Genomic DNA, 10,420 nt, shown 5'->3' with positions numbered 1-10,420 from the left:
TTTTGTATCGATATAAGCAGACCAAATTGGCTGGCGGGAGATGAAAAGGGCATCCTAGTAACCGGATTATCATAATAACCGGGTATCGTACTAACGGAACTAATTATATCATAAAAGACTAGAAATTTGCCGGGAAATGAAAATAGTATCGTAATAAGTAGTAATTTGTTTTAACCGATATCGATATAACGAGACTTTACTATATCTAAATATGTTCCCGCCCTGACCTTTGGTCATGAGCTTTGGGTTGTGACCTAAAGAATGAGACCACAGATACAATACAATACAGATACAGGCTTAAATGAGCCCTATGTCTCCATAGGGTGGCTGGACTCACCCTAAGAGAGTCCTGGCATGCCCAGCCAGGAGTAGGCTCCGGGGCTGACTTCGAACACACCGGAGGCCACTAGAGACCCGGAAGTTTGGATTTCCCTACTGAGACTGCTTGTCTTAACCAACAATGAACTTGCAGTGTGTTTGTCCCAAACACAACACTGACTACATGCTGTGCAATTGGACAGACTCTACACAGTACACAGCACTACACTGCAGTCTTTATTCTTTATCAGTGGAGAACTAATGTGTCATACAAACCTTACCTCAACAGAGTTGGTCAGCAGTGAAGCTAACAGTTAGCCAAGCTCTTATTCTTTTTATTTTCTGCATACTTGGGAATGTTTCCATCAGCATGATAGTCTTGCGTTGCTCTGATCACATGATCAGGTCTGGCCGGAATGGTTTCTACAGTCTCCATAGGCTTCCCCAGGTCTACCCACATGGACCACTTGTTCCCGGGGGGAACTGCTGTTCTCTCGGCTCTTGCAAACAGGATAGTAAGTTGGATTGGGGGGGGCAGCCTTCTGTCTGCACAACTCTTGTCTTGCACTTAAACATTGGCATGGATTTCGGAGAAAATGTGTCATTGGCGAATCTGATCAGATTATTGAGCTTGCTTGAGGATCATCCACAGATGTGAGCATACCTTACCAGGTCTGAGACACCACTTTGATTTTGAGGTGTCCTTGCTCTGTCCTTCTGCCACCACTATGGCTCTACGCAATCCCTTGGAGTTATTGTCACATGTGGGGTTCGCTCGCATCTGAAAAAACATTGTGACTGTCTGACATGACATTTAATCATACATACTACGTTTGCTGTGCTGCCAGTGCATTACTCCTTTTCTACCACATGAGGGAGTTGAAGTCATCCATCCGTTCAAACTGATTTGGAGCGAGAGGTAGGCATACTATGGCAGTATGGGAGGCACACACTGAACACAATGATTTTTGGCACATATGCCCCGAAACAGGGCAAAACACATCAAAACTCTGTACACACAAACACAATTCACACACACATACTGATAATGGGTACACACGCACGTAAAAAAACTGTGTACACACACCGACAACAGGCACATACACGCAAATGAACACGCACACACAGATATAATATTCACACAGGAGTAGTAGTTTTATTTGTCTGTTTAAACTTGTGTGTGCGCGCGCGCGCGCGTATGTGTGTGCGTGTGTGTCCGTCCGGTTCATTGTAACCGGAAAACACCTGAAACTGAGTTGTAAGTTTCAGAATAAAATACACTCATGCTAAACATGCTAAAACTCAATTTAGCAAGTAAGCGAGGTGGTTTGTTGTTATGGATTGTAAATGTACGCAAAATAATGATTTGATGATAATGATGTCTCTCAGGTACGAAGTTTTTATAGCAAAGCCTATAAAAAATGTATAAAATTAAGAACATTATTTTGAAGCGGCAAAATCAGAAGTAGCTGTAGTGTCGTGTTTTCCGGTTACACTGAACTTCCGGGCGCACCGAATTATTTTGTCGCACACAAACGCACGCTCAATAACCTAAGTTTAAACAGACAAGAAAACTACTACTCCTGTGTGAATGTTGGTCCGTGTGAATATTATATATCTGTGTGTGTGTGTTCATTTGCGTGTATGTGCCTGTTGTCGGCGTGTGTACACGGCTTTTTAACCCATTATCAATGTGTCTGTGTGTGAATTGTGTTTGTGTGTATCGGCGCATATGTGCCAAAAATCTGTGTGTGTTTGAGTACATTGTAAGTGTGTGTGCAGATGTTTGATAAACGGCAGGATACACAGACAAACATCTATTCACACACCCGTGTAGATTCTCAGTCATCCATTACATGGTAATACATAAACGGTTGAATGGAGGCAACTGGACTCTTCCTGTTGGGTGAAGACCACCCACAGGTATCACATCCACCGGGGTGATATAAAAATAGAAACACATACAAACACTTCCCACCTAAAGTTTAGCTTGAGCTGAAGAAGCCTTTTGGTTTAAAGATGAAATGTCTTCAACCAGTTGCCTTGGTTCAACCGTTTGCGGATTCACCGATGGACAATTTACTGTTGAGTGTCCTAATTACCAATCATGCATAGAACAATTCCACACAGACCTCCAGAAGCAGCAGACAAGCACATGTTCCACCATGCTGTCCATTACAGTACTAAATGGCTTAACTTATTCACACCAAAATGTTTAGAAAACCCAACCGTCTTTCCTCTTTTTACAGCCAGCCATCAATCTCTCACTGTTGCTCATGCAGTTCTGTGTGACCGAGGGATAATCTCTGAGGGTTTAAGTGTCTCCTAAGCTCCAACTATCTTTGAGTCTGTCCAATCAAGCGGTTATAGAGGCACAAAGACTTTTTCAGAAGGTTCGTTTTACCCTTGGAACCGTTACTTTCATTTTGATGGCACTGTAACAAACTAATAAGCATTGCAATCCATCAGTCCAACGTTATTCTCTCTGCACTGACCAGCGTACTGGCAGGTGCATCAGGATGCTTCAGACTCTTAAGGGATTTGAGGATGATTTAAGCAGAGAAGGTGAAAGGATAACACTGGTTATCCGTTTAACAGCTAAGAGTTGAACTTCCCAGTTAGTGCAGGCCTGGAGCACAGCCTGGGTGTAGTCAGCAATCCCTCACTGGATATAATCTTTTACCTTGCAGTTCTCTACAGCAAGTTGGTCTCTGCTGACAGACAGAAAAGACACATTTTAAAAGACAGATATATTTCCCTTTATTCAAAGAATGCAATGAAATTCCAGCCTTACACTTAGATACTTCTATGTTGCATGGCAAAGCTTATCTTGTGTTGTATTTACAAAGTACTAAAGTCATCTTCTTAACAGTAGCTGTAAAAACTCTCTCTAAAGATCTGGGAATGTCCAAAACTTTAGCAAATAATTATCCGGAGAAAAACATAGCATTAGTACAATTCTACTCCCCTGAAACATAACTGCGTGTTGTCAAGAGAATTAGTAGAATCTGATCCAAAAAGTAATGGGTTGTCCTTTTTAAAATAATACGGTCCAAAGCCACTTATTATTATGTACTTTGTCTAGTGCCTTGTTCTTTTTGTACAATTAAATTGTATTTAGTACTCTTTGAATAGCACAGTGTGCAGATGTCTCCTCCGTATCTGGTTTTGGTTAGTCACGTACTGCTTGGATGGTGTGGCAGGAGAAACTGAACATTCCACTATAGGAATTCATGACTCACACTCCCATCTTTAGGGAATTAAGAGTCCATACATCACTATTGGTTGATATGCCTCATAGCACCAACCTTAGATGGGCTCAACAAAGAGGTCTTCTTCAACTATACCTGCGGTTTTAAACTCTACATATATGGATGTACTGTTATTTTTTTTTATATGTACAATATTTACACTCATGAAATGAAAGTTGTAAGCCTGCAGTCCGACAATGAGCTTTAGGATAAACTATACGACACGTGCCACATGTAGTGAAAAAGCACTTTTCATGGTGTGTTACCTTATGATGGCAAGCATCATATAATCTGCTAGAGAATTGATCCACATCTTACCTCTAGTCAATGCACCTTACACTTCCTTCACAAACTATAATTTAGTATTTGTGGCACAAAAGCCTTCGACTAACCCTAAAGTGCTGATGATGTAAAGACGCAGAGCTGACATTCCTGGTCAACGTGCATGCAAGTTGACACGATACATAATATTAGCAATAAAACTGATGCATCACAAACAGCATTTAACCCTCCTTCCTTTGTCTCGGGACCAGAGGAGCTCACCCTTAAAGTGTCCACCATCTTTTAGAACGTTGCTAAGTGTGCATGTGGTTGACAAAAAGTTATATGAGGAGTCCTCTCACAGCAATATACACGTGCCAGATTTTGCCTCGGCATCCCCATCCCCGCCTCCTTCTTTCCTGTTGGGATCATTGAGCTCATCAAACAGTCCCGTTTCCATCATCTCCTGCTGCCAAGGAATCGGCACGGCACCTGTGCTAAACTCCTTGAAGAACATGTCATCCTTGCTGTCAAATTCAATGCCTTTGATTTCAGAGAACTCTGCAATGTCACCCGTGTCCTTGGCGTAGACAACATTGGGCTTTGGAACCCACGGAGGCGGCACCAGCCCGGCCTCCAGACGCGGGAAGTTGATGCTCTTGAACCATGGGTGATTTCTGGGATCTTCCAAGTTATTCCTTGAGAAACAAATTCAATTAAGTTTATTGTCAATTTCACTAGACTCGAATGAAGAATGAAAGAACTTCTTACGTCATGCCCAGACGCTCCTCAATTTTCTTTTTGAGGAACTGCTGGATGATGTCCTTAGTGTTTGCATCGAAACACCTGTGCTCCCACTTGGGTTCCTCGCTGAGAATACGACGCTGCACCTCCTCCTTCTCCACCTTCTCCTTCTTGCTATCGGGGCCTTTGAAAGGCGTGTAGCCAGCCACCATCTCATAGATGCTGCAGCCCAGCGCCCACCAGTCCACTGATGTCCTATAAGGAGTTTTGTTCAGGAGCTCCGGAGCCATGTATGCTCCAGTGCCAGCCTGAGGAAGGGAGGTAGGGTATTGAATGAGGAACTGGTCATCAAGTCTTCAAGTCACAAAAATGAACATATGAGATTTGTACATTTCTACATCTCTGCAACTTAAACCCTTTGCTTTGTTATCAATGGCAACTTGGTTGGTTCACTAAATCTGGCAACTTTTTCTGCCGTCGTTGGAGAGTTTTCTGGTATTTGGGGACTTAACAGTGAAAGCATTGAGCAGCAGAGGGTGCTGCTGAGAGGTCCATCCCGCCCCAAAGCAGCCATGAGTGCGCAAGTCAGCTTCCACAGCACACTTAGAGCATATTGAAGCTTTTCACTCAGTGACAGTCTGCCCAGGGCATCATTCCGGGAGAACTGTCAGAGAACTGTCAACACATCCATAAATTAGATGTGCGTGAGGCGTAATACTGTGTCATTGAATGTGGAGAAGCAAAACCAGTAGATGTCACTGTTGTTTATTGAGCTACGATTAAATAGGGTTCTAAACAATAACCATGACTTGGATTACCACAACTTTGTCCTTCTCTCCTTTACTTGGCAGGACATTGGAGAATTTGGAAAACATCTTACGTAAGCGATTCTTACACAGTCATCAGGTCATGTTGACCTCTTCCTGAGTCTAATTGAAGTTCACAGAAAGATTGTTCGTTCTACAATATATTCCACCCTTTTGAGGGTCCCAAAATCCGCAAAACAAATAAAAAATGTCCCTTTGACCGGCCATATTCATAGCAAAATTGGCCATTTCTTGAATTGAAGTTCACGGATTAGTTCATGGGGAAAATAATGCATGTCCATCCTGACAAATGGGCATAGAGGGGAAGGGAAGTATGGAGTGGCGTGTTTATAACTGCAAGAGGCGATGGTCAAGATAAAATATTCAAATTTGCTTATTACAGCATCATATGCAAATTAGTAAATGACACCATCTAGCGACTTCTAAGTCAGCCAATAGCTACTTTTCTTACTGGGGAGATGGCAACAGTGTTGGTTACTCTCTGCTAGCACCTGTGCCAACTCTATCAGTACGCTCCTCCTTTCTCACTGCATGACCTGACCTGCAGTCTTCAACCTGGAGCTTAATCCTAATGCTAAGCCTACTACCTGTCAAGAGTCATGTGTGTCTACACACTGACAGAAGATACTGCCACTGTGAGCAGGGACATATAACACTACAACACAGTTCTCGGTGTCCCATCATATATATGTATAGTGTAACGTAGCATAATAATATCAACATATCCTAGAAGGTTTTTTTGTGTCTGATGTGAGTCTGCTTATAGTCAGTGCAACTCTACAATCAACAGAAGCAAGTAATAAAGGAACAAGAGTCATTTTAGGCAATTCAATTAGGGAAGCTACCCTGTCTCAGCACATAGCCACATTGCTTGCAAATTTCTACTATTATTTTTCTGTCAATCTGATCAGGGACAGACTTGTATAATGCCCGTTAAGAGGATTAGGGGCCCAAAGCCAGCCTTGCCATAGGAGGTTAGTACAGTCAATTTAGCTGGCTGAGGAGCATCACAGTACTGGATAATGAGATTACTGAGACGTTCATAGAGCTGAGAGCTTACTCCTTCCTACAGCAAGTAAGACCTAAGACACCCTGTTTCAAAAGTCCTCTCCTTTTTCAATCATGTCAGGTCACAAGTAGTTTTGTAGGTCACACAAAACTGTTAGGAGACACCAACATGAGAAATGTTGATTTGATCTGTCATATTTCTATGACAGATTAATAAAAGACAAAGTCAAAGATAGCTTCAACAAGTGGCTCAGATGTCTCGTGCTGTTGAAGTTATTTTAAAAGGTAATGGACCTTCAAGATAACATCCATATGTAATCTCACTGCGAAAGGATCAAATGCGTTACATCATATACAGACACTCACAGCACAGATCTTTAAGCATTCCTGGTAATCCTTGTCCAGATTTAAGGCGAAAAGCCCACCAAGATTGACAGCCTGCCCAAAATGTGGGTAGCGTTTAGGTGATGATCGCCTTCCTTAGCTGATGATATCTGAGCACTGGTGCTGTGTCACCAGCAACCAGTAGTTTGGTGTCTCAAGACTGGACGGGTGCAAGCCCAATAAGCAAACGAGAGCAGATGTTCCGTGTCAACGTTACGAGTGGATCTACTCACCATCTGGGTGACGGTCTTGCCTGGGGCAAGCTCTATGGCAAGACCCAAATCTGAAAGTCGACACTGCCCTTGGCTGTCCAGCAGCACATTCTCAGGTTTCATGTCTCGATAAATGATGTTCATCTCATGCAGGTGCAGAATACCAGTCGTGATTTGGGCTGTGTAGTGAACGATGCGCTTCATCTCAATGCCCTTGTCCACGCCCTTGCCGTCATAGCCCATGTTGTAGATGTGGTACTTGAGGTCTCCGCCATTCATCAGGGTCATGACAAGGCACAGGTGGGTCTTGCTGTCATAGGCGTAGGCCAGGTTGACCAGAAACAGACTGTTGACCTTCTCCAAGATCTTTTTCTCCAAAAGGGCCATCTTCTCACCACCTTTCTTCTTCAGTCGCTTTTTACACAATTTCTTACAGGCGTACATCTGGCCTGTGTTTTTCACCTGCACGGCACATACCTGCAAAAAAAAAAAATCAATGCTGGATGAGACTCGATGTGAAGACATGATTGCCACACCTGCACAAATCATTAAATATAAAGACGAAAATGAACGTAGATGTAAGGGCCCCCTTTTGACAAATGGTCTCACAAGGGATGTGGCGTTATCAGCTACACTAAAACTAAAAATCTTTCCAACAAAATCTGTGAGCTGGTGGGACTGGATTGAGTCAAAGCAATGTTCACTGCTTATGAGAGATCTGTGTAGTCTTTTTAGCGCTCACCTTTCTCTATATCGGTCAGTATTTTGACCCCAGCTTTATTCTTAGTAGTACACTCTGGTGTACTGCCAAGAGCTTCACTGTTCTTGTTCATTTTGTTTTCATTTTGGAGCATCTTTATTGCAGGGGGTTCAATTTTGACCTGGTTACATAGTCACAATCAATCATTTCAATCAGGGAAACTTCTTCAAAGGCACACAGCCTTCAATATCTACTATTTTCTGATGTATAATTGCGTTTATCTGTATTCATAAAATAAAATCATTAAATCTGTAAAGCAGTTCTCCGAGGCTCACGTCTTGATCCTGTATAATTTATTCTGCAAACTATGTTTTATAAGTATAACTCATTATGTACTAAATAAGATCATCATTGCAGTTACAAGAATTTTCTTTTAGTCTGTTGATTGTTTTATGCAAGGAGCATAGTCTTACCTCCCCAAAGCCACCCTTTCCCAGGGTTCTGAACTCATAGAAGTACTTGTCGTTGATGGGCTGTTTCTCATACTCTTTCCACTGGAGAAATTTATCAAAGAACTGACTGGTCTGGTAATCTGTGAAGGGTTTTCCTTTGAGATATTCTCTCACACCCTCTTGGACTTTGCCTTTCATCACCTCGCTGAAGTTGGCATCTGTCACAGCCTTGCATTTGTCAGCGGCCTCCCCGGTGAGAAAGGACAAGAAGTTCTTGGAGTCAGCCTTGCAGTACTTGTTGATGATGTTCTGACGCAACTTGTCTTTTGCTGCACCTTCTTCCAGATCCCAGTCGTACAGCTCATCCAAGAAATCGGCAGCGAGCTTATACGCGGCGTTATCTGCCAGGAATTGACGAAAAAACTTTTTGCCAATTGGCTGCTTTTCACAGATTGATGTAAAGTCCTTGTCCAGGGAGGCTCGCACCTCAGCACATTGCTCCTGCTTGGGTAGAGACAAGCTGCGACGGCGCTTTTTCATCTCCTTGTCGTCACCGCCCTGGGCTTTGAGGTAGGCTGTGTTGGCTACCAGGTTATCGAGTCCCCCAATGTCACACATCTTGGCAGCTGTTTGTAGTTGGACCCCCTCCTTATGTGACTGGGTTCTTCAGCGGCTCCCCGGGGAAGCCCTCTTGCAACTGGTGCAGTGTGTCTGAGGATGTAAGGGTGTCAGGGTGCAGGACTCCCTAAAGCCAGTGAATAAATGAGCTCCTTCACCCAACCTACCTGCAAACCTAAGACACACTGACACACCCAGTAATTACTCATTCAGAATTAAATACCAGGGAGGGATTTTATCTTAAGTATCTTTGTGTGGTCTATTCAAGGATGCTGTGCACGGAAAGGGAATCGTAAGCGGGCTCTGTCCTAAGAAGCTTTGTGGCCCTCTATATTTGCTCATGATGTACCGCAGTCACTAACAGTGGTCCTCTGCACTGTTGAATGTGCAGCTCATATAAGACAATGGAGCACAAAATGTCATGAAAAAATTAGTGACAATTTTTTTTGGTCCACAATGGGATTCAAACCGTGACTCTCTGGTCTCCAAAACCTCAACATCAATTTATTTCCAGGAGCACTTATTCTCTGTTACAAAAAATAGATGTGATTTCCCAAGAACAGTGATTGTAACATTTCTTTTGTTGAGGTATTTAAATGGTGTTTGCATTGCCAGTTACGGTGCATGAGTGGTTAGCATGTTGGCCACACAATCAAGAGATCGGGAAGACATGGGTTCGACTCGCCGCTTGGGCATCTCTGTGTGGAGTTTGCATGTTCTTCGTGTGCTTGCATGGGTTTTCTCTGGTTGCCTGTTTGGTTAATTGGCGAATCTAAATTGTCCACATGTATATATGGCTGGGGACTAGTCCAGGGTGTACCCCACCTTCTGCATACACCCGATATATTTTCGTTCTTGTTGCTGACAGTGAGCCCCAGTGATGGTTAATGCAGTTTGATAAATCTCAAATAACACTTTTGTACATTGTCACAGGCTTTCCACCACAGTCTTTTTCACAATTGGCCAGAGGTATGAATCAGTACTAAATGTGTCATGTTTCCAATAAAGGGTATAAGAGCATATTTAATACAGCAAAATGCTATCACTGTTAAATCAGGTCATTAAACTGCTTTTGAGGCGAAAGGGGCGGGTGGCCAGTCAAAGAGACATGCCATAAATATCAAATACGCCATATGTCATGTTGTAAATGGATCATGGAGCCAGTTAGGGTTTAACCTTCCTGAGTGGATGAAAAAGGGTCTACACTTCCACCTTTTACCAAGAGGCTTAAGCTGCGAGCTCACAAGTCACACAATGAGTTCATATGCACACAATGAGAATCTCTGCTGAGCCTCTCGTTGAACCTTCATTGTGAATTAATGGATTACTGGTTAAGGATATATGTTGACAAACATTGAGCTGAGCACAGACTACAACAAGGGAGAGGTGTCTGGTGCTATTTTCTCCACTCGCTTTCAGATGTTTGAACTATGAGAAGTGTGCTCCTTTAATCTTGGAGGGATTAGTGTGGCCTGACAAGCAAGTAAAGGTTAAGATGGACAGAACCTTCAACTTATCCCCCACTACTATACGTGCTCTTTACATGGTCTGACTCCATCCTCTTAATGACTCAAGCTGTCTGCTGCGAGCTGGTGGACTAAGTGGGAGTGGTCGCCAATGAGGAAGAGACACAATTCACTTTACA

The 10,420-nt window shown here is 43.0% G+C and overlaps 1 protein-coding gene across 1 annotated transcript; it reads right to left on the bottom strand.

Moving 5' to 3' along the window:
* Nucleotides 1–3,046: 3,046 nt before the first annotated feature.
* grk7a (G protein-coupled receptor kinase 7a) lies at nucleotides 3,047–8,980 on the bottom strand. Its single transcript, XM_058067045.2, has 4 exons — nucleotides 8,179–8,980; nucleotides 7,027–7,482; nucleotides 4,602–4,882; nucleotides 3,047–4,528 (listed from the first exon to the last, which is right to left on the bottom strand). Exons 1-4 carry the CDS (start codon nucleotides 8,773–8,775, stop codon nucleotides 4,189–4,191), a joined length of 1,674 nt encoding a protein of 557 aa, XP_057923028.2. The 5' UTR covers nucleotides 8,776–8,980; the 3' UTR covers nucleotides 3,047–4,188.
* Between the last annotated feature and the right edge of the window lie 1,440 nt (nucleotides 8,981–10,420).

The sequence above is a fragment of the Doryrhamphus excisus genome, linkage group LG6 (genome assembly GCF_037039965.1).
Source record: "Doryrhamphus excisus strain RoL-2023G ecotype Guam linkage group LG6, RoL_Dexc_Guam_v1.1, whole genome shotgun sequence".
NCBI classification, from domain to species: Eukaryota; Metazoa; Chordata; class Actinopteri; order Syngnathiformes; family Syngnathidae; genus Doryrhamphus; species Doryrhamphus excisus.
The sequence above is the reverse complement of the archived record's forward strand: the minus strand, read 5'-3'. Positions and strand labels throughout refer to the sequence as shown.

Coding starts and splice junctions, on each gene's coding strand:
- grk7a (XM_058067045.2), bottom strand. CDS start 8,775: ATGTGTGACATTGGGGGACTCGATAACCTGGTAGCCAACACAGCCTAC. Junction 4,883..7,026: donor GCAAGACCGTCACCCAGATG/GTGAGTAGATCC, acceptor TCCCTTCCTCAG/GCTGGCACTGGAGCATACAT. Junction 4,529..4,601: donor GAGGAGCGTCTGGGCATGAC/GTAAGAAGTTCT, acceptor TTGTTTCTCAAG/GAATAACTTGGAAGATCCCA.